This window comes from Mycetomoellerius zeteki, unplaced genomic scaffold (genome assembly GCF_001594055.1).
Source record: "Mycetomoellerius zeteki isolate Tzet28-1 unplaced genomic scaffold, Tzet1.0 scaffold308, whole genome shotgun sequence".
Lineage (NCBI taxonomy): Eukaryota > Metazoa > Arthropoda > Insecta > Hymenoptera > Formicidae > Mycetomoellerius > Mycetomoellerius zeteki.
In genome coordinates, this window is record NW_017257292.1 from 36542 (window position 1) to 62237 (window position 25696).

General features: G+C 36.8%; 1 protein-coding gene across 6 annotated transcripts in view; it reads right to left on the minus strand.

Moving 5' to 3' along the window:
• Positions 1–25696, minus strand: part of LOC108724538 (uncharacterized) — a 271946-nt gene that overhangs the window by 29601 nt on the left and 216649 nt on the right. Inside the window, exon 1 of one of the 6 annotated variants that reach the window (XM_018450969.1) lies at positions 2636–3217. The exons of the other annotated variants lie outside the window; for them this stretch is intronic. Within the exon in view, the coding sequence (XP_018306471.1) occupies positions 2636–2665 (30 nt within the window). The 5' untranslated portion in view covers positions 2666–3217. Of the gene's footprint in view, positions 1–2635; positions 3218–25696 lie in introns of those variants that run through there. 6 annotated transcript variants of the gene reach the window in all.

Consider the following 25696-nt stretch of genomic DNA (forward strand, 5'->3'; position numbering starts at 1 on the left):
TACGACTTTATTGCTTCACGTGCCCACGACATTGTGAGGCAATGAACTTCTCGGACACACCGAAAATACCGAATCGAGTTGAACGCGAGAGAACTGATACGATCTTCAAAGGCACCCCACAGAAAAGCGTACCCGTACACGCGTTCGGATAATCCCCCTGTAGCAAGGACGTGCACGTGCGCAATGCAGCTTCATCCGGGGCACGTGCAGTGGGAGGATGCGCGAGAAGAGATCGCCTATATAATCAACGCGTTCCCGCTGGCGGGAGCTGCATCATCGAGACCAGCAAATAATTAATGAGACGACGATATCCGAGGACCATCGGTCGCGGAAAGCGTACCTTAATAATTCATGACGAGCGAGATCCACGGCCCGTGACTCGTCGATCGAGTTGCCTGACGGTTTTTAGGCGAGCACGTGATGAGAGAAGTGCGAGAAGAGGAGGAGAATACAGGGGACGGTTGTAGGATGAGGACAACTGGCGGCTGCGTTCCCGTCGAGGGAGGGAGGAAAGCACCTTTCTCTTCTCCGTCGGATTGATAGCTGGGTCACGTGCCTGCGATCCCCGATACTCTCTCTGCGAGCACGACGGAGTAGTCGTGATAAATCTTTCAGACCGGCTTCGCTTTCGCACCTCCGAGAATCGTACGGCCCTTCGCTCGCGAGAAGTTACGACGAAATAACAGAAGGGCGGATCACGAGGCGGAGAGCGGGCTGTAGTACAATAATACAGACATCCTCTTGATTTGCGCGTTCACATGGGAGTAGCTGTAGTACAATCGTTACTCCGTAACGCGGTTTTACCGCAGAATTTCTCTTTTGTGGACATTAAAAACGTTTCGTGAACGGAGTATACTGTGCGTCTTTCTATTGATTTTGTCGCGTTGAAGGTAAATGAGGCCGTGGATAATGGTTAAATAATTTCCCTGTCGAGACCACGAGATATCTCGTGTGTAAGTTATACAAATGTTGCTTTAGCTAACTATCGCTTGTATGTACGAGATATGCGATTTTTTATCAAATAGAAATGACAGTCGTAATTCGCGATACAGTTTTCTTTCATGAAATACGAAATTCGGATTATACGGAACAATCGCATGTTCACGCATTGAGGTTGCTGACGAATAATAAAAAATTTATTTAAACGCGATGTAGCATCGTTGTGATTTAGGACACGTATTAGCTTCATTGATAGCGAGAACCTTTCGGATGCAGTATCGCCGCGCAGCCGTCAATGAATAATAGAACTGGCTGTAGTTATCAATGCACATATAGTAGTTATGTACCGTCAATGCATTATGTCTCGCAATATAATGTGCTATGACTCGTTGCATGTCAATAAAGCGCTTGAAAAACTTCGCTCAATATACGGATTCGTTGACATACATACGAATATTTATTGCGGAGTTATTAGCAAGTTGATACTAAAAATATGCATGAAAGCCTACTTCTACATAGTTTCAAAAATAGTTTTGTATAATTTAAAGCTAATTAAGAAAATAATAAAATTTCTCGATTCAATGCTTATATAAGATGGTTTCGCTGCCATCTATAGAAATCTAATGATTTCCTGAGATTGAAAAAAATTTTTTTCACAATTTTATATTTATTTTATATCTATTTATTATTCTTATAATGTGATAAAAATTACAAGTATTATTATTTTACTTATTGTTAGTTGGATGGCAGCGACTATTCGAAATCCGCTTTTATGGCGAAACTACACCTGAATTGTGGATTTGCGCCTGTAGGCGATCAACGAAATTACAAAGGTCACGAATACGAGCGAAAGTACGCGCAAGTGCGTGAATGCTTCATTCATCGGCAACGAAAGAACCCCGTGAATGGCAGGCTCTCATGAGCGCAGATATCTACGGACAGATACCTGCGAGCGTTTTTAATGGCCCGTGAATTTTCTCGTTGGCCTTTTTTCTCATTCACATGCTTATCACAGTGCCGTTCATTCAGTCTACGATACCAACTACCGCTTTATTCTTAAGCCATTATTGTTCTTAAGCCACTATTCCTGCTTATATGTTTAATTAGCTTACTATCGATAATAATTAGTTATATATAATATAATTATATCATATACGTCATATTATCATTTAATAAACTTTTTAAAGAATCGATTTTTTAAAAAGTTTATTAAACAAATCTGTTTAGCGTATGTATCATTTTGAAATTTTTTATGAAACTATTCAGATTTATATCTCTTAATTTTCAGAAAGAAATAAAACACAAAATATTTATGCATATGAATTCATTTTAAGAAGATTTCTCAATATGAGGTAGTCTTAAAAAATACATTTCAATGTATTTTTCTTGTAATATGTATTGTATATACTTTACCATTTTATAAAACACAGATTCAAATTATATGTCGAAGAATAGTAACACTGATGTATAGATGTGTTAATTAAAAATTGCTAAGAACCCATTTGAAATATTCGCAGAAGAAATTTCTCACGCAAAAGTTTGATGTTCCTGAAAAATATCCGGACGCATTTTACTTTGCATTTTTTCTACACGCTTTCGAAGGACCCTGGGTCTCCCCTCATAGATTGCATTCGTGGCGCACGCTCCAACGAGGACTCATTTCAAAAGCCACGTACCCTTGAAATGAAGAACTCACCCTGCTCTGCTTAGTGAGATTGGTGCCCATCGGCTGGCGATTCTGCGTCGTGGCGCCGACGGCGACGTTGCGACCGGGCACGTCGTCGGCCGCGGGACATCCCCCCGGTCTTGAGGGTGCAGAGGGGCCCACCCCTCTCGCGCCCGTTCCCCAATTCGGGTGCACTCGCGCGGCCACCCTGCTGCTGCTGCTGTTGCTGCTCGCCGGGCCCTCCACCGGTCCCTTTATTGTAAGTCGCTGTGAGCCACCCCTGCACGACAATACTCCACCGACACTACCACTATTTGCACCAACGACTACACTACTACCACCGACAACACCACTATCGTTGCTCGTACTACTACTACTACTGCAGCTGCTGTTAGTGTTACGACTATTGCCGTCGCAGCTGCTCTTTCGACCGGCACGGCTACCATCGACTACGACGACCACACCACTCTCCCTCGTCTCTGTCACCCCCGCGTCTTTCACAGTCGATTCCAACACCTCGAACAGCGCGAACCGTTCAACGATCTACCCCTAAGAGTAATGTTGTCGCAGCTGTTAGTAAATTGTCGCGCAGCTGCCTTTTAATTGTATCTCGAATTCGTGGGACGAACAATGACGCTCTCACGATTAAAAATATTTCCGAATAATCCTTTCTGTACTTGTTCAAGCTCATCTGTTTGGTTGTAACTAACTTATTTGCCTTCACAAAGTTATTCGGTTCCATTCGAGTTTGCACCAAGCTTCCAAGCTTTTTTCTCAAGTAGCTCATCAAACTTGCCAGAGCTACTCCGGAGTCACGTTTATATCTATGTCTCTCAAAGCAGTCCTTAGAAGATACGTACAAAAGATATATCACGAATTTTCGAGGTAGAAGATTCTGCGGACTCCCGCATCCCCGCAGGATTAAGGCAATGCTTCTCGATCAAGCTCTTTCGCACCAAGGACGTTAGAGAAACCACCCGTTAGGACCACCCATCACGCAGACACTGTCGAGCGTTCGGTCATCTTCGCGAAACGAGGAACATGTCCCTGTCCCCAGGAGAATCTGCCGTCTTCGTCCTCGTCCCCGTCAACTTCCGCTTCGCACTTCGCCACCGGACATGTCCCCCGTATGCTCGGCCTTCGTCATCCGAATCGCACTTCGCCGATTCGCATTCTTGTGTTCGCCGAATATGCCGAGCGACAGCAAGTGATCCACGTCGTTATCGTCGTCGTCGTCGTCGTCGTCGTCTTCGAGAGCAGCGTAAAGAACCACGTCGCGCCGCGACGCTTTCCGACCGACTGACGAACCCGTCGTCGTCGATTAACCAGCCGGCAGCGACAGCGTCGGTGGTAGTGGTGGTAACTTTTCTTCCTCCCTTCATCCCTCTCGTCGGCTCTGACTCACTACTTGCAACCCTCGTGAGCGCAACCTCGCGCATGTGCACGATACGCGCTCGCTTACACGAGCACTTCCGGGTGCACGTTTGTGCGCTGATTCGCGTCGTCGTCGTGCCGAGACGGACGTGTCTGGCTTGCGAAATTCTCATGCGAAGGATGACGAAGGCGTAAAATGTGCACGAAACAAGAGTCGAAAAATGAGACTTTTTGCGAATTGCAAATTAAGGATTTTAGGAAATAAAGTTGTAGCTGTAAGAATTGATCAATCACAGTTAAATATTCTCCTCATATTTTCAACTGTGATTGGTTAATTATTACAACTATAATATAACCACTTACAACTACGCTTATGCAATTGTAGAATGGACTTAATATTGACGATATTACGCGTGCATGTACTTGTCTTATAACTTTCATATTCATTTCCTTTTTCAAGGAAAGCATGAAATATATATTGTATATGTATAATAATGTAATAGTATAATAGTATAAAAATTATTATACTAAAGTAATTATTATCCAAAAGAAATTATTATACTAAAAATTATTATGTTAAAAACTAATAATACATAAAATATTATATTCAAATAAATTTTTATTTTATAGTTGTATCGCTACTATAGTAATACTATAGTAATAAAAAAAATAACGAAAATAGCAGTAATAAATCTCATCCAAACAAATTCGCATAATGAAAAAAGTTCTCTTCCACTCTTATCATCCATTTTTTTTGCGGAAGTCAATCCCCTCAATTATTCGGTTCGTCGAGACACCGTATTCGGAGCGATCGCTCAAAACGGAATGTCATGTAAATTCTGTGCTTCTATTAAATTGCCCCGGCGGGCATCAACATTCAGTCAGACGACATACCGTAGGTTGACTGCGGGACGACCCTGTATCGATAATACCGCGAGAGAGCTCGCGGGGTTCGTCTTTCATCCCGCACGCCTACGGTTAGTCGATGGCAGAGCTTTCCAATAAACGGGAGAGATCTTGGGCTTTGTGACTGCCAGAAGACAGATAAGGTATGCCGATGGTAGAAACGGGAGGGTCTTCTCGATAAGGACCTGCCTACATCCCCAAGATCTCCGTTCCGGCCGCGCATATTAAATTGTTCGCCTCACAATGTCGACCGCCATTGCTGGTTCCTTTTTATCGACAACGACTTTTCATGATATTGGCAACCTGTTAATACTTTACCGAGTGATTCGCGAAAAATCGAAACGAACGAGAAATGTTGAGTCATGATAGCGAATCACGATCGTTATTAGTACGGACGTTTTATATCAATATCGAGGGGAGGAGGGGAGGGAGGGAATTGAACAATCCATGTTGCTCTGGTTTAAAAGCCTGGGAGGGTGACGTTATATATTTAAACATGGGACTTCACTTTTTAATCTTAAACTCTATAAAGTTACAGAGACTTTTCTTTCTTGTAAAAAATTTTTTAAATATTCTTTTATATAATACATACATATTTTCTTTTAGAAATTTCCCTAAATATTTAATATATGATCGCATAGATATTTTTTTAGTTTAAATACAACAAAATAGATAAATCTAAAATATATCATAAAAAATCGTAATTCCAACATTGCCACCATTTTTTCATAAAAATAAATACTTTTCGTAATGCTTTCTTTTTTCGCAGTAAAAATAGGCAAGAAAGTCGCATAAAAGCGCGAAAAAATCGATAACGCTATTCCGGTGACGACCAACCCTTTCGTCGTCGTGGGACAATCGTCGTTTCCCTAATTAATTAAATCGCACCCCCGTGTGCTGTTCCATGCGAGCTACGGTTACGACCGGAGCCAAAGCAGGCATCGGTTTAAGTTTAGTTGGCTCAATAATTACGACAGGACCGGGAGCGTATAATTACAACACAACGGATATGTTAATGATCGCGCCAATGTAATTATTTAGCGTACGATCCGACCTTTGACACTTCAATTTGATGTTATTTCAATATCTCGCGAAAATCTACAGTCACGTATATAGAAGAGAATAAAAAACATAAAAAGAATAGAGATTATAGTTACATATATTAGAAAAGAGAAACAATATATATAAAAAAGTCTAAGTGACATATTAAATAAATATTAAAATATAAAAATCCTCTATCAAATTTTTCTAAAGATGGAAAAAGTTAAAAAATTCAAAAAGTTGAACAATTAAAAAATTCAAATTGCCTCTTTACTCGTGAACTATGCTTACAGAATCATCAAGACTGTATGGTAATTAGACACTCAAAATCGCGTGGACGACACGGAATAATAGGAATTAGCACAATTTCAGTCAGCTTTCAATTATGACTTTGTAATCTCGTTTTACCTCTATGCGCTCGCCTAATGAATTCACAACTTCGATTGATCCGTAATATCCTTTATGGCTAATCCATTTTACAGCGCGGGCATTTTAAAAGTGATTAGGGTTGGTGTGCCTAAATGCGAGGTGATAAAGAGTTTGCATACCGCAAAAATTCGACATCTAATAATTCCTTTAAGTTGATTTTACGCGAAACATTACCATCGCCGACTCACCCTCCTCGCCTGCTGTTTCCGCCTACACGAGTCGACCCCGTGTGGTGATTTATTCGTGGTGAGATCCGCCTTCGCGAGGACCGTACTTTCATTTTTAACGTAATGCGAAAAATATTCGACCGCCGCGATGCTTTGAAAAAAATTTCATAGGGCGCATTAAAGGATGCGAAGGCCTGGGATACATAAACATGAGAGATTATTTTTCTAACACGCGCGGAAATGGTGTGATACACAAAGGGAGTTTGCATTAATACTGCCTGTGATCGATGCATTTCTCTCGCCGAGTGGATCGTTTGTGAAAAATAATTTTATTTCATATATTTTTGCGTGCACATACAATCGATTTATTTAATTCCAAAAATAGTAATTTTTATGTATTCAGAGATATTTTACAAAAATATCAAATATCTATTTTATAAAAATATAAAAGCTGCGTCGCACTTGATTTCTTCTATGCAATTTTAATAAACGATAAAGTAACAAAAGTTTTAATTTAATTTTTCATAGGTATTTCATTTTAAAATCTCGAATGTAATTTTATTCTTTGTATTTATCTTCGCATATCTTTTTAGCAATATCTGTATATTCTTACACGGTGCAATTTAGTGTCCATTATAATAAATCTCATCTCAAATAATGACAAAGAAATACTTTTATCGAAAACGGAAAACTGAAATTATATAAAAGTTTATTTCGTGCATTAGAAGATCTAGTCTGTGTTTCTTCGCTTCGATTGTCTTCTCTGTTGCGCATGTAGTTACGTGTTTGTTCATGGACTGCGCTATTTTCGTGATGCTCTCGAAAGCATGTCTATAGGGGTGGATTTCGCCATCCCCTATTAACTGCCCCTTCCTTTTTAAGCACACGCACACACACACACATTCACGTGCGTCGACCATGTCGTTTTCGTACATAAATGGCAGGGTATATACACGGTGTTCCAAAACTCTTTATCAAATTTATTTTAAAAAATATATAAATATTTAATTGCACCTTTACGATTAAGTGAAATAAAATATTTTTTACTTTCCAGTTAACTTATTCTGCCTTATTTACCATTTCTTAAGACTTTTTAGATATTCATTATAAATCGATACATAGATTTCGAAAATTTCGTGCAAATAAAGAATTCTCTTGTAGACTTATAAGTGGAAAATGTTTTATTTAGACAAATGAATTTTAATTTTCAACGAGCCTTTCATTTTTAGTCGTTTACAAATAAAATGCTATCAAAGCTTTGAGATTCTAATGAAGGCAAAATTGATGCGCTGCAGAACAACGGTGATCAATTACTAATTAAGATTGGAATAATTAATGCCGAGACATCCTGTAGACAGACAATGTACACGGATGTGTGCCTTCATAGCAATTAGCATGCATCCAACAGAGCTTAGGGATTGCCGGGGGTGTCCGAATAATCCTGCGTGATCTACGCGCGTTTCCGATACCCATATGCAGTGTGCTTATGGTACATCCTACCGCAAACCCTCTAATACAAACCCCCCCCTATATACAAGCGACGAGCACTCGTATTATAGCGCTCGCGGGAGAGAAAAGCGGACGAGCCCTTTGAATAATTTGTCTCTCCCGCGGGGGGTGATGGGAACTGGACACGAGTGGCTTTGTTTATTTCCCGAAAAAATCAACGTATCGACCGTAACTACCGTTTAATCACTATTAAGAACATAGATTTATCATGGATTCGCGATGCGGCTATGAAAAACAATTAGCAACGTCGTCACGGTTTCTGCATTGAATTAAAAATACAAATAGAATCCTATAAACAGTATTTGTTCAAAACTTAATTAAAAAATCATTACACAGCACTCATTACTTAATAAAATATATCATAAACCCGAGTAATATCTGTATATCATACGCATTTTTAACCTACGTGATAATAACAAAATTAATAATTTGATGCAAAATACTGCAAATTTCGGGAATGTTATCCTCATATACCTAATACTTACCTTAAATAAATAATATATTACATGTCTACTCTATTTTTTACACCATTTTTTGAAATACTCTTTTCCTAAAAGAATATTGCATTTTTAAATTAATGATATAAATTATAGTATTAATAATAAATTCATTCATAAACAAATAAAATTTGTAAAAAATGTCTCAATAAATTAAATAGTAAATTAAAATACTTGTATTTTGTCGAGCTTAATTTATTTTCAATTTGTTCCATTTGTTCGTACGAAGCTTGACTTCTAAGAAATATTCTTGACTTATCTTAAAAATTTTAATTATCTTCCAATGATTCGTTTGTACTAAACTTAATTTCAGAGAAGCAGAGATTTCAGATTTACTTATGGAAATTAATGTTCAGCAATATCATCTGCGTTGGTCTGGTAAAGCCACATGAAACTTGCACAAGCATTCGTAACAGATACGCGGGTTTTCGTGTCAAATATCAAGTACATCGTGGTATGTATCTTGATGTCAAAGCGAGACATTGCGCTTTCACATTTCTCGCAACGGAACATGATGGAGCAAAGATACGGAGTCTAGTAGGAGAAGAACGACAGGGAAGTGATGGTACTGATGGTGGTGTTAGTGATGAAGGAGAAGAAAGAGGAGAAAGAGAGACGGAGGCGGAGTCTTGATTTAATATTCCGCATGAAGGATTCTTCGTCGAGAGCTTTTACACGCTCGACGCGAGCTTTTCAACGTCTACCAGAATATGAACAAGAAACGGCACGTGATGATAACGCTGAAGAGCTTTACGTTGCGTTTCCTGCTTTGTATTTTGACGAAAGCGAGAGAAGGATAACGCAACGGATAGTTGACAAACTTGTGAGCGACTTGGCTATTTCGGTAAATTGAATCGATATTAATATAAGTATTCAATATTTAGTTTCACTTATTAAGATTTAATAATTGTTATCATTGTTTTAATCAGTTGGAAGAATGTAAAATTGCTCTACGTTTCAAAAGTTACTATAACGCTAATCAATTTTACGCGGAGTTTCTCGAATTCCTTAAGTAATGATTTTTTCATAAAATTCATGGAAAAAATGATTTTGCTGAAGTATTTAAACATTTAGCCAACTGTAGATCTGAAAATAATTTGTTTGGACTATCAAAATAATTATGCAAGACATTTAAACTATGTAGTTGCTAGAATATTACATTAATCGTTAAATTAACGAACATTACGTTAAATATCAAAGAAACAATGGCAACCCAATCCCTTTAAAGTTAAATAATATTTTATTTAGAGTTTAGAGTTAAATAATATTTTGTTATTGTTTATTTCCGTGTCAAAATCGGTGTCAAAATGTAAATAAATCCATTTCTATTATACAATTAGTACTAAAGTAAATAAAGTGTCTAATGCATTTAGTAAATAATAAACTAAGTTTGAATACATTGTTTTAGATGAAATTTTTTAATTCCATTGTTTTTAACTCCATTTTAGTTATAAATTAACGACGTATTGAACAGAAGCAACCTATAAAAATAATCTAGCTTATATACAAACAATTAAAACTAACTCAAATTAGGTATAGTTTGATATTACAAATTTAACAGTGTAAAACTTTTGGCAACATTATTTAACCGTTGTACATAATTATTTTGATAGTTCAACAAAATTATTTTCAGATTTGTGTCTAGCTAAATTTTTAAATATTTCAGCAAAACTGTTTTTTTCTGTGCAGATATATAAACAATACGAATATCAAACTATTCTTCCCTTATTCCCCTTTACTTTTCAAATAATAATGTTCATGTCACGTTTTCGCGTCAACCCTCAACAAAGTAAAGCATAATCGCGATCTCAGCCCCGCCATTCAGATTTTATCGGGTCGGTCGACACCTGCTGCGGAAGAGTAATGGCCAATCGTGAATAACGGGATCCGTGTCCTTCGTATTGGGTCAGTGAGGCCAGCAGCGAACCCTTTCGTCCTTTGTTCCGGGAAACCTCTGACTAATTTGCCGAACAAAAATGGCGCGCATTTTTGCGCGCGTGCGTTTCCCTATTAATTAACGAGACGGCTGGGACGCATGAAGTGTGCCCTCCGATAAAAACCTTTCCACCGCGCAACATAAAGCCCCCGGGAATGGTGAGGACAATGTGGGCGACGGGATGCGGCTCGGAGATAGCCGGAATATCGTGGGGATCGAGTGGTGCCGATACGACGCGGTGAGGCTCCAAATCTCGAGGTATATATTGCGCATCATTATGACAATCCGGACATTACAAGGGAGGCAGGTAGGCAAAAGCAGAATAGACAGTTATCCTCCGGAATTTCACGATTCGACGGCACATTAGGATTGCCTCAATTATAATCAGCGCTGCGCTACTGGCCTTGGATCACAGCGATACGAACGTGGGAAACATGATGTGCACTTCGTGATTACGTTATTATTACTACAGTCGGTTTAATTTCATATGTTTCTGTAAAAGTAAAATATATAGTATATAATATAATATTAATCCTTCCTAACTAATATAATTAAATATATTTTTAAGATTAATATATAAAATGTAATTAAAACAAAAACAAGTTTAATTATCTAAATACTTTTAAATATTTTTTTTTCTCTTTACTTACAATTAGATATAAGGCAAGTAAGGTTACCGAAATCGCACTACTTTTCACTTAAAAGCTCATAACTTAGAAATCATGAAGAATATTCTTAAGTATTTTTTAAAAAATAATAAACTGCACTCTTTTCCCTTTCTTATGTATTTTTTCATAATTTTTTGCACTATTTTAATGTTTAAAATGAAGATTTTTTTCAGTATGGTGCGATTTTGGCAACTAGAAAATTCGTTGTCTAAATCGCACCATATCAATATCCTTCATTTAAAACATTATATTAATGCAAAAAATTTAAAAATTACATAAGAAAAGGAAAAATTTATATAAGAATATATAATACTTTTAATAATTTGTGAAACACATGATAATTTCATGAAGTAATTTAAGGAGAGTTTCCATGTGAAATAGAATAAACACTTCGTAGGTTTACAATATACATCTTTACATAATAATAAATAGAATAAAAGTGTAAGAAATGTAAAAATATTAGGCAACGTGTGAGAGAGAGAAAGAGATTCAGAAGGTTAGATTGTGATGCGATTTAAGAAACTAAAGCATTTTTAAAACTTTTATTTATTTATAACCTATAAACAAAAGTGTAAAGCAAACTATATAGGCTTTAACACTATTAATTTAATTTCAATAATATTTTAATCACGACAAATAATCAAGATTTAGACTATTTAATTTATATTTTTTGCTATGAAATACGTTGAAAAATAGCAACGCTATCGATTTTTTTATAATTTTCATGTAAAAAACACTCCTATTGCACTTCATGTCGAGTATAAGCGGAATAGCGTTGCAGTACCATGTAGTTCTTAAATAACCATAAGGAACTATGTAAATACAGTAATTGAATTTTTAAGCGAGATACTACGATTTAGGAGCTGGTGCGATTTCAGAAACTTTACCCTATAGTAATGCCGATAACACTTTCATTAAATTCTAAAAGGTTAAAAATAAAAAAATAAACCAGAAAAATTATAGGTATATATATTAAATAAAGAAGGAATGTGCCATGTGCCATCTAAACTCTAAATAATATATAATATAATTTCATTGAAATGTGTGTGAATGCAAGCGAATATTTTTATCTTTCTAAAAATAACAATTTAAAGACTCCTGCAATTTTGTTCCCCTTTATGATTCTTCCAAAGCATATACAGCGTCAAAGGACAAGAAATTATATAATCGCAAATAGTTATTTAATTATGCACAATGGTTCATTGTTGAAACGATACGGTCACGGATCAGAGTGCAAAGTTGTGTAGTCCGATCAGCCCGTCTGTCGTGAACCGCGATACATCGGGCAACCTTGCCCTAACTCGGTTCAGTCATTAGTCATTGCTTAGGTATCTAGTTTCAGACGATCAGAATGGGTTACTAGAGTACACGATTTACAGCCTCATGGGAGTTTTGTTTACCGAGTTACGACGTGAGCGTGTGACTTGTTCCGACTAATGCTTCAGCCTCGTGAATCATAAGAGGGAAGAGAAGGTAGCTCAAAGCCGGGTGTTTCTTTTCATTTATCGCACTTATCCAAGTATCAACCATGCATAATTGCTTATAATTACATCCAAGATTACAATTCCAATATTTTGATAGATAACGGAGCATAAAAGCCAACGCAAGGTGACGATGCAATTATATATTAATTCCATTTATTATATATTGATAGATAAACGTTTCGACCATATATCTGGTCATTTTCAGTATCGCAATATAAAAAACCAAAACCAGTATTAACCGCTACTTACAATGTATTGTATTACGTCGTTAACTAATCGTCTTACAAAATATTTTATATTAATAGATACAAATGTCCGTCACGCAAGGATTCTTTGTTCTCTTTGTCTCTTTTAAATTACTGCGTTGTTGAATGTGAAAATTTATTGTTACATCTTTGGAACCCATCCAGGCGTCTCAGATTCTCACAGGAATTCCAAATTCATAAATATATAAATCACGCGCGAGACTGTTATAATGATTGTTCGAGGAAATCATAAATCGTCAATAATGAGATTAAATCTTCATATTGCGGAATAGTAAAAATTATTTTAAAAAGAATATCATAAAAAAATTAGTAGAGGCCGACAATTATGTCTAGTTAATATTTAAGTAAATATGATTTTATTTTAGTCCGAAATACTCGTACATACAAATGGAGTTTTCGATATATTTTACAAGTGTACTTTAATTTTATTAAATACAAATATTGTTTTATTGAAAAATATTTCTATTTTATATTTTGCAAGATTTATGTGTTTTCTCTGCTTCTGACGTCATCAAGCTGAAAATCAGTGATCAGAAGTGTAAGTAGTTTTAAATCAAAGCTTGCTTGGTTTCTCTTTGTGAATTTTTTAATTTACTATATATTTCGATTATTCATGACTAGGAATCATTATCACTAAAAGCTTGTTCTACAATAGGGTCGCAAGTCGTAAGCCGTAAGAAATTAACCAATCATAGTTGATTATTTTTGTCATATTCAAGTGTGATTGGCCAATTTTTTATGGCTTACGACTTGCGACTCTATTATAGAACAGGCAAAAGAAAGGATGAAATTATGTTCATCCTTCAGAATCTCAGTGTGAACATCTCTGTGTGGATCCCAGGCCAACGATCTGCACGTTAAAGTTCGGGTAAATTGCGTGCGCACTCCATCGCGCCGATTCTGTAACGGACAAGCACGTTACTCGTGCGTACGAACCGGAGCCTCCGGTAATGAACGCATGACGATCTGTGGTTAATCGTCGCCCGGAGGAGTCGTCGAGACCGTCGAGACGTAAACCGCTCACGTATCACCCGGTCGACCTCGCTCGCTGAAGCATCAGCGTCCTTTGATCTGGACCGGCACTGCGATGGCCAATAACAATTCGCCCTTGCGCGTTGCTACCGTGATTAATAGATCGTTGCTCGACTCGAGCGTAAGAATGGTTCGGACGGTGCAATAGTACGGGTTAATAGCAGTTGCAAGTGCGTGGGAAACGCAGCTAATGCAAAAGAGAAAGTAGGAATCAATTGTTATATATATAGATTGCTGACTCTTCATTGACCTCGACTCGCTTTATCCATTTTCATGGTTGATACATATTTTTTATTTGCTGATGAAAATTAGTGGAAATAAAACATCGTATTTTATGATTATTCGTTGTAAGATAAAAGGGGATGTCAAAAAAGGACTTTCGCCTAAAAATATTTAAGTAGGAGAAATAATGTTTTTTTAAATAGATTTTTACCTCTGGATACGATAGAGTTATTAAAATATTTGCAGTATTTGGGAAACATTTCGAAAATTATGCATGAATGACATGATTTATTCAAATTTCAATGTTCTTGCTGAATTTCCGAGGTGTTCCCCAAACGCCATAAACTTTTTAATAATTTTATAGTATCCATGGGATCAAAAATCTACAAAAAAAAAAACAATATTTTATTTATACCTTTTTAGACAAAACGGCTCTTTTTTAGCATCTTTCTTTACATATGTTGATTATTAAATATTCACGAAGAAAAACCAAATAAAAACTTTTGCTAAAAAAGAATTTAAATACTTGGAAATGATTAAATAATTCATGGATAATTTTGCTGTTAAACCCGTTTTAAATTAATGGCAATTTTCCATCTAATTTGTAAAGCAACTTACACTTAAGTATCTTGAGAAATTTAGGTCCTATACTTCAAGCATGACACAAAAAAAATTAATCGAGATCATTCATGGAGCAAGATCATAAGTCTGGGACAAAGATAATTAATTGCATGTATTGAGGTAAGGCGAACTCGATAAATATGGAGATTGGCATGTTAAACGTTTAAGCTGTTCCGATGAAAAATTTATGACCACCCTTCGCGTTTCATAAAAGACGCGAGTCGTGCGGAATAAAATTCGCGCAGCTGGCGAGTTTCTCGCGGTATTCGAAAGTAGAATGGCGTGGGATGTCGGCGCTACTATCTTTCTCTCTTACCTTCTCTCATCCCCTGTATCGTTTCTCTACCGTTATGAGCTGACGACCGCGCTTCGTAACGAGGAATTATAGCTGGAACCGACACCGGAGTCTGTGCAGTATCCAACGAGCATGAATTTCACCCGATTATCGGATACGCGTGGCCCATGCTAAATACCAGTTCGGACGCTGCAAGTGAAATAGTAGAAATCCATTAAAGGGCTCTGTACGGACACTGTCGGACATACCGGGTAGTACGTTATTTTCCGACGCTATCCATCGCGAAATTCCGAGGAAGTCACGCGTATCAATTGGAGAATCAAATAAAATCTCAAATTATATGCATACATTTAAACATCACATTTGTTTAAATACATTTTATGTCTAAATATCATTTAATTCTTTAGGAACGTACACTGTTAAATATTAAAGAATCAAATGTAAATTAATTCCTGAAATTCAGTATTAAGTAAACAAGAGCTAATCGAACTTTAGGATGTAAGAATTTGAATTGTTAATTTCTTAAGTTAAAAATAATATTTTGCATTTTTTAACTTCCAAGTATATCATAATATAACATTTAAATATAAAATATGTGGTTAGAAAAATAAACATATTTAATGAACTCATTTCTGTGATCAAATTTCTTTGTTTCAAAGTAAATAGCATATTAAAATGTATGAATTTAGCAAATAGTAAACTAATTTGTGTCAAATTTAACACAAGTCTTGAGCTAAATTGTTAACTCCACTGTTTTAAATTAACGGTATACTGAGTGAGAGCAATGGTTGCCTATAGGTATAATTAAAAATAATTCAAATTAGAGAGGTATAATTGACATTATTATGAATTTAACAATGTATCTATGATATCTTCTTCGACATAAATTTTTTAATAAAACTGCAAATGTATTCATTTTCTTTTCTTTATAGTTTATTAAATAATTTTGAATCAAATATTAATTAAGTATCGAACGCATTCTCTTTCAGCGGTATGTAAAATCCATCGCAGTTTCCACATAACTAAAATTATAAATCTGGATAAAGAGAGGAAGTATCGGTTTCCTCCGTGCCGCAATTTATGATACACAGTGTGTGCACACACGGTGGCCGAACCTACATTCGCTTCGTCCCCGCCCGATTCAACCCTTTCATAAAATACCGCGGCCACTGTGTTTTTCCACCCTTCCGATCGTATTCTATCTCGCGGTCACAACCGCGTGTCGTTCCGCGCGCAGGCATCCATACACAAATACGTACGCGTGTGTGCCGTCGCAATAAATATGTGTGAGTGATAGGAGATTAATCGCGCATCGTAAACAGAGATTACTTTCCGACGCGAATTAGCCTTAGCGAGTGATTCGAAAGGATAGCCCCGCGGGAACAATGAAACCGTACGCGACACAAAGCTAGGGATTTAAAAACAAAAATGTAACAATTGTTTGCGTTTTTAAACGTCATTTCCCTCGAAAAAATATACGCATACTCTAAAAATAATAGAATTACTCAAAAAAATCGTGCAAAACTTGTCACATAACGTAAAACTTTCTTTGCGAACAGTAAACTATTAAGTATTATTGAATTAAATGTGATTCGCTTCATATATTAATCAAAGAAAGTAGATTGAAAAGAATTAAATGTTCAACAAGATGAATAATTAATTATAAATTTATTCGTACATACAATTTATGTAAAAGATAGGATTATGAAAATTTTCAATAATTATGTTCTCTATACTGATGAAATATTTGAACTTTATTATTCTTTTTATTTTCATAATTTATTCGTTCCCCCCCCCCCCTTTAGGCTAGTATTTAAAGTTTGCTCTTATTTTCAGACCTTATCTTAATGTATATCTTGAATAATATCTTTAGAGACGGCTCTATGATTGGCTTATGACAGTTTAAGAGGATCCTAAAGTGAATCTGTTTTATCAATTTTTCCAAACAAGTATTTTTCTAACTGCCTTTACAGATTAAAAAATCTTTCTCCATAATTCAAGTATAAACGATAATGTCCAAACTGGTCGACTTTATGCCAAAAACGAAAAAAAGTTGGAAAATTACAGTTTTGTTACCGACTTTTAACGTCGACTCGTAATAATGTTTGCTTTATATACGAGTTTTATATTTCATGCGTATAAAACGATCTTGGTTTGGACTAGAGATTATATGAATAATCAATGTTGAGTACTTAGAATTAGGTGTCTTGAATATAAGAATCGATTATCGGCATTACTGTTAGTAAGAAACTTCTAGTGTTAAATGATTTTACATCTACATCGAGAGAGAAAAATGATCGCGGTTACTATAATTTAACTATAATTTATATTTTTTGGTACTATAACTATACTCGTATATATTTTGTAGAACTATATAAATATATAAATATAATTACTATTACTAACATTATAGCATAATAATTATAAAAATGGACTGACCGAACATAAACATTTTATCATATAATTATAGTCACAAATACCAAAGTTTTCTCAGTGTATTACTAAGGCACCTCGAATGTGAAACCCTCCAGAATAAAATTGTTCTCAATTATCTCAGATCGAAGGGAGCCTTCGGATTACGGCAGTCTCGTTCGTGATTGTTTTTTATGGCATTAATGATCGATGCCATCAAGCGTGTCTCGCGACGACATGTACTGTCAGGTTGTTTGCGACACGGTGTCGCGTCGCGGCGCGATGCGTCGCGTCGTGGCGCCGTAAGATCCGGGAGGGTAGGATTTTCCTCTTCCTCTCTTTCACTCCTCGGCCCTTCGCACACCCTTCGTCGCCGGTCCTTGCTCACCCTCTATCATTCATCCCTGACGCCTTCGAATTTACTTCGGCCGCCCTCGAAGGCTCTCTTTCTCTCTCTCTCTCTCTCTCTCTCTCTCTCTCTCTCTCGTCTCAGCGTATTGATGTATCGTTGCGCTCAGATTCACATTACATCTTGGAAAACGTGTTGATCAATGTTCCGCGACCAACTCGAAAGAGTGGCGGATGTACGTTCGCCAAAGGGATAGTCTCTGGATCATATCGAGTTTCGACTCGGGACGGATTATTAATTATCGCTTCGGTTTCGTGATTTCGTGATAGAATTATAATCACATTCTGTAACTCGATATTACATTCCGTTAAGGAAATGTGTATTAGTCAATCGATATAAAAAAATAATAAATTATAGGAATAATGTGTAGAAGTTAAAAGTAGATACTGGCTTTTCAAATAAAAAAATTAGAAGCAATAAGTAATCTACTTTGTTAATATTTTCTAAAAGTGTAATCTGTAATCAAACTAAAACTTCATATTTTAAGTAATTAATACGTAAAAGTAATATTAATAAATAAAAAAACGTACAATTTTCTTACTCCATGTAAAATTGTACGTATTAATTTTTGAGTAAGTCTTCTCCTCATTTATTTTGTTTGAAATTTCGAACCGCTTATGCTTGATAACTTTTACAATAGAAATCATATTCATTATATTGGAAGCTCAAGCAGCTTCTACATTTATGACATCTCTTTATGCAAGAAGTTTCTCTCCTTATGATCGACATTAATGCGTATCTGCAAGATTTTGTTTGAAAATGGCTCGAAAAATGAACCGAAAGGTCACAGTGATATTTATGCATATTGTTGAATATTTTATGCACTAATTTATTTTTATTTTGTACCTCGACGACTAAGCGTGACTCGTTTGCCATTTGTATACTTATTTGTTAATATTAAATTATCCTTTCCAATTATTATTCCGACGGCGATGTAATTCACGAGAGAAATTAAAATGTAAACAGCGCAGGGTGCCGTGAAATCCGTATGTACGAGTACTCGATTAGAATGTAAATCGTGAGAGAGACAGAGAGAGAGAGAGAAAGAGGAGGAGGAGGAGGAGAGAGGGAGAGAGGACTGCCCTTGCGCGCACTGCGTTTTGATAGTATTGCACGAGAGGTAAGGATATCCTTTGTTGTCTCGATGGTTGCTTCGTAGCGCGAGGGTGCGGATCGCACCGATGAATCGATGCTAACGGCGCGTGTGATACGAATCTGCATAACTAATCGTCGGCCTTTACATCAGCGTTTTTCGAACCCCCGAGTAAAGTCGTTAGGTTCCCTTTGAGACGCAAATTCGAATTCGGGAACACAACTGGCGGCGTGCCGCAAAGACGCGGCCGCGCAAGAAATACCCCGGAACCGCTGCACGTCGACGTCGATTGTACTTTTGTCCGCAAGATACAGTACACAACGCAGCTGAAAGTAACCGCAAAACGCAAGAGTTACAACCGCGCGAAATAAAATCATAAGAATTTCAAAGCAACAACGCTTCTAACAAAACTTCAAGTACCTACAATGTCGCGAGATTTGCATATAAGTAGCGAAAGAGAATAAGTTTCCTCCTTTATTACGTGTAAGAAAAAAATATGCTGCTGTAATAAACAAAACCACAATGACAATGTTTAATAATATCGCATTATGGATTTTTCTACGGTTTGCAGAAAATCTTATTGCCGGTCTGAAAGTGGAATATTTTATATCATATTTTATGTCACAATATATGTCTATCATTCCTACATTATTTTTAATAATTGCAGATTTACAAGTATTTTATATTCAGCTGTTTTTACCTACAATATTGATCCACAAATGTAATTATTATCATTTATTTATCTACGTGACTGTTAGAAATTATCGGTAGAAATTACACGAATCAGCTATAAGGATCAAATACACGGTTCTTGCGGTAACAACACGGTTTTACACAGCATGAGCAAACGACAAACTAAAAAGGACCTCCGTATGAGTTGTCTTTCTAATTCTGCGAAAGTCATCTCTGCAATCGTCTGCGTAGATACGCTTTCCAACCGGATGTCGACCGCAGGAATATTCCCACATGATAAAAACAAAGGCAATTTTCCAAAACGTCGGCTTGATGGCTGCTCGACGCGCTTTCTCGGCAGACAGCCACGACACGAGGGTTCTGTTGCGCCCAGTACTTGGAGGTTTAGGACTTTGAGAAAGGGGCAGTTAAAGCGAAGGAAGGTTGACGATGGCGTCGACGAGGAGACGATGTAACGTTAACGGGGACGAAGGAGAACCACCGCCCCATTGAAACAAGAGGGTCCAAGACGCGGGAGGATATCTCACAAGAGGAAAGTGGGATGTAAATTGCTCGCACGTACATTAGTCATCATCACTCGCAGCCCTTACCTCAACTTTGTTCGAGGAAAGTGCCGACCGACCCTCGTACCCCTCTCTTCCTCCTATCCTTAACCTTTTCCTCATTTGCTTCGTTCGCCATCATCGTCGACAGTCGTCTCTTCGACACTCGCTCTTCCCTTTAGCCCTTCCATCGATCGTCTCTCCTTTCCTCTCTCTTTTTCTCTTAACCTTCCGTGAACTAGATGGGGTGTGACATACCCCAGCAAGAATTTCTATAACTTCTTAAAAAGAACCGCGCGTATGTGCCGATTTCGTGCAACTGGAGAGTGCGTTGTTACCAATCACACTAAATTATAGTAGGTATATTTATGATGAAGTATAGTATGGGATATGAGATGTACCCACATTTGATCCATGTTGATTTTTCACCTGGTTCATGGAGGGTTAAATGTATACTATTATGATAGTTTCGCTCGGCCACATTCAATATGATAGTTTTTCATGGGGTTGCTTGGTACGCGCTTTATGGATTTAACTACCCAGGAAAAAATGTTTCATATGTAATTATATATAATTACATAAAATTATATAAAATTATATAAAAAATTGACATTATACATAATTATGTATTATATAAAATATGTCCATATATATGTAACATTTTTTGGGTATACATTATGTTACTATAATTGTAATTATTGCTGCTGTAACGTTGATAACAATAATTCATGTATAGCTTTATCAACAAATATATATACATATATATATAGTTAACAACCGAAAATAACTATAATTATAGTTATTATACTATCACTATACCACAATTATAATTATGGTTATTACCACAATTATATATCACAACAATGGTTACATCACTATAATTTAAATTAAATACTGACATGTCAATTTCGGTATTTAATTTAAATTATAGTGATGTAATCATTATCAGTTGCTTTTTCGTTATTTATAAAATTTATTAATCTCGCACAGTATGTAAGATAATCTCGATATATTATGACGTGTGTAATAATTTTAGTATTTTGAGTTGATAACTATAATTATGTAATAATTGTGGTTAGGAGCTCTTTTTTTTTGTTATTACTATTATAAATGTTAAGAATAATAATTATGTATACATGTATATATTTATAGTTTCATATACTAAAAAAATATATGATTGATCTCGAAAATGACTATTTAACCATAATTATTTTAAAACATTTTTATCCAGCATACTTCCGCATTCATTTTTTAATCATCTAACTTTTTGGAATTTTTCCGAGAAATTGCGGAAGCGAACCTTGTCACGTTTACCTATATCAGCGTTTACGCGTATTATATACCACGGACATCTCTCGACAAACCGTAATGGCGTTAATTTATACGGCGTCTACAATCTACGTTACGTGGCTTTTCTCCTCAGGAACGGAATTTCCCATCTGTCTCTCCGTCATCCTTGCCTTGTGCGCCGGTGGGTAAACGACGCTTGTCTAACTTCTATAGAAATACATTTCACCGTGGAGAGAATTGCTAACAAGTTGCGCGCCGGGTTCCCACTGAAGTTTCGTTTCGCCCCGATCATCTTCGGAGCACGCGGCGTTTTCCTCTGATCCGAGAAGAAACCATATCATTTCGACTCCACGGAATATTAATTTACAAAGTTCGTAGTTTAAGGAAATACGCTGAACTAACAATCATAACAGACAACAAAAATGTGACGTAAAAATATTCTGTCATCTTTTTTTTACATTTTACATCTCTATATCTGTTCTCTAAAATATCTGCTTCTGTTAAAAATACGCCTGCATAAAGCAACTAAAAAAAAATATTCGCCATTAATATTGAAAAATTATATTCATTCGTTCTGCGTTTTTTTCCTATTAAATCGTTGAGAGATATTTATAATAATATTTTCAACAATATTTTTTATTCGGGTCATGCAATTAATTCTTAATATTATTTTAAAGCCAAGCCAATTTAAGCGGCAGCGATTATTCGCCAGATCACCGATTGAACGGGACTGACGTTAATAATTACTGTGAGTAAATTCGCGGTCGGGTTTTCAGGTGCAAACGCAGTGTTAATTAAGCGCTCGCGGCGCCGCTAACGCTTGACGCAAAAATCTCTTCATTATAACTTTCGCGAGATTTCGAAGCTACGAAGGAGGATGAAGTAGCTCCCGGGAAGAGCCAGAGCGGAATCACTTTCTTCCTTTGGGACCTTCCAGGATATTCTGGCGTCCCGGCGAGTAAAACGGTACTCCCGAGTAGTTTCGAAAGCAATTACGATTTCCAGAAGGCGGACAGCGTAATTGAATATTATGCAAGTGGAAACCGTTTTCCTTCTCTTCAGGAAAGAGAGAGAGAGAGAGAGAGAGAGAGGGGGGTCTATAACCTCGACTATAAATTTTAAAAGTTTTTCGTAAAAGATGCGGGCAAATCGGCGCCTATGGTATCCTCCCCCTTCAGGTTTTTTATTAAAAGCATTTTACTGAAAATGCGGTAGATGCCGTGGCGATTTGCATTCTGTGAAAGAAAATTGTAGCTTCTTCAAATTATGTAAGGTGCATAATATTTAAAGTTCTCATCTCTTACGATTTTTTTGGAAATACATTATTTATCTCGCGAAGTATTTTGTTTTATATACAATTATTTACAATTTTGATACGAAATCTTGTTAAAATAATATCAACTTTAATTTTAATATTTAAATTGAATCTATTAAGGTTAGCATTAAAATTAAGGTTAATACAAATGTATCACCATGAATGTTTAAAATATATACAAATTATTCTTCTTGTTTAATTTTCAAATAAGAGATAAATATTCATATTTTCCTATTCAGTCAAAAAGTCATATACCGGTTACATTTTGCTATCTATTTTTATTTTCAAATTCTTGTCATTCCATATTGAACGTCACTTTTTTCTTGGATAATATAAAGATTCAGATACTTACGAGTTGAAAATATGCGGAGAGAGAGGGGGGAGAGAGAGAAAGAGAGGGAGGGGGAGGGGAGAGAGGGAGAGAGAGAGAGAGAGAGAGGTTTTCGACTTCGAAACTGTTTTCGGAACAAGGCGAGGGCGAAAGTTCCACGAGAGTTATCGTAGCGCAAAATTTTAATCCACCCCTTACATCCCCCATTCTTCCCTGCGTTTTCCTTCACGGTTGGCGCACTTTTCCGACCCGGGAAGAGGGAGGCGGATAAGAAGTTGCAAAACGGGAAACAAAGAATATTAGCGCGATTAAGTGGGAGTCCTGCGGCATACGCGGCGGGGTTGTCCTTTCGTTAATTCCGGTCCAAAATGGGGCTGCGACCTTCCCGTCAAGCTCCATTCGCAGAAAGTAACGACCCGGAGGAAGCGTTTGTCGGAGCTTTTTCGGTTGTTCGACCCCTCGCTTCAATGAAAATTCCCAACTAACTTCGAGAGAAGCCACGTCATTATCGGAGAAAAAGAAAAAAATACGACGTTATCCTGTAGACGCCGAATTAAAAACATGGGGCAAGTTCGATTCCTTTGAGGATCCGCCAGTGGAAATACTTCTAAAGATTTCACTTCGTTTTCTTTAGAGATTTCTGTGCTCGAGAATCTGTCACGGGTTCAAAGGAGTTCGAGAAGCGAATACTGTGTTGCCTGTCGTATTATTTTTTCACGTAATGTTTCCGGTTATTCGCACTTCATTTCCAGATTCTTTGAGCAATTTAAGATAGATTTTTCTTTCAAAAGAAGGGCATTGATAATTGAAAATTTAAGAATTTTCAGGAAGAATCATACAAATAGATGTAAAAGATAATCGAAGTCAGATATTTATTTTAAGTAAAATCCACCAAGAGCATTTTTTACTCAAATTGAATTATGTTCAATTATTACGATATGATTTAATAAAATAAAATAAGAAAATCATTGACGATCAAAGAGCAACAATCTTTATAAACAGTATTATATTTTAAAGGTTTTGTAATCTATTCAAATTTAGATTATATGTTTATCACAATCTCACAATAAAATTTACTATTGAAAAATTCAAATGTTTTTCATTATGATATCATCTTTATAACACTGCAATATGATATCATCTCTGTAACGTCATCATTCTCATCATCTCTCTCAGTAATTTTCTTGGCATGGCGGATCTCCGATGATCCGACAAAGTTCTTTGGACAGGCTGCTGGCAGACTTACGTACAAGTAAGATACTTAATCGATAATCGTTCCCACACCAGCGAGGGAAGAAGCTCGTGGAGTGGAAAGCTTCGTCTCTGGTTGAAGTGGGGGTGGTTCCCGCGGGAATGAATGACTGATGAGGATCCGTCTCTTTCTTTCTTCCTCTCTCATCGCGGGAAGCGATATTCCAGCCGTAGCAATTCTAAGATTCACTTTACGGCGACGTCCGAGATAAATTGCGGTTGCATGGAAATATCAACGATACGTCAACGCCGAAGGAAGCGGTGCGCTCCTCGCTTATTATTGTCCGCTCGCGACATTATGCAATCAGATAATTGACGACTGTCATGGTAACACCCAAAATGTGCCACGAAATTATTCCTGTAACTTTCTGGGGAAAAGTGCCGGAAATTGCCGCACATACCTTGTGAATATAAATGACGCGTATAAATTTCTTTTAGCAAATGACTTATAAAGATTTAAAGCAATATTTTTTAATGAAAAAAAAAAAAAAATTATTATCCTTTTTCTCGATGAAAAAGTACATGTATGCATTGTATATAGGTCATATAGAAAGTTTCGTTCAATATTTTTCATTTCTCCGTAAAAGAAAAAGGTTTTATTTTACTAAGGAGCATTTTAAATGCATTTTTTTCTTTTATCTTATGCATCGAAATGTTTAGCCCCGGCTCTAAGGGTGCTACAATACCACACTTTCTCTTTTATTATTAGTATAGTATATGTATCGTTTAACTGTATTTTAGTATTTTAAAAAATATTATTGAAGTCACATAAGGAAAGAACGACACTCCGAGGCAACTGAGTGGAATAAAAGCAATATATTCGCTCGAATCTGACTCCCATTCCAGTGTTATACTTTCCCTTTTATTCGACAAAAAGCTACATCTAGATAGAGACCATATCGACGTGATACGCGTTCAGATCTTCACAGCTACCGACTATTGTGTGGGATAAACGCGACTCGCGTTTCGTTTTATCGAGACAGCGTTTCGCGGCTTTAAACGCGAACCTCGTTTTTACCAAGGCTGAAGGCTACGAGTATCGGGTAATATCGACGTGTCCTACCTCATCCCCGGAGTTTTCTTTTCGGAGAGGTGGAAAAGCCTGTGGCGTCGCGACGGCGCCACACGGCTATACAACACGCATTGACAATCTTCGCGTGCGATTCGTACGATCGTCCGATACATTGTCGTGGTCTTATTGTTATGACTGTCGATTGGCGTCGTCGTTGTCACCCACAAATTTGCCGTTATTCGTCGTAGAATCTCTTCCACTTTCCTACCGTACAGTTTTCCCGAACTTTGCGTTTG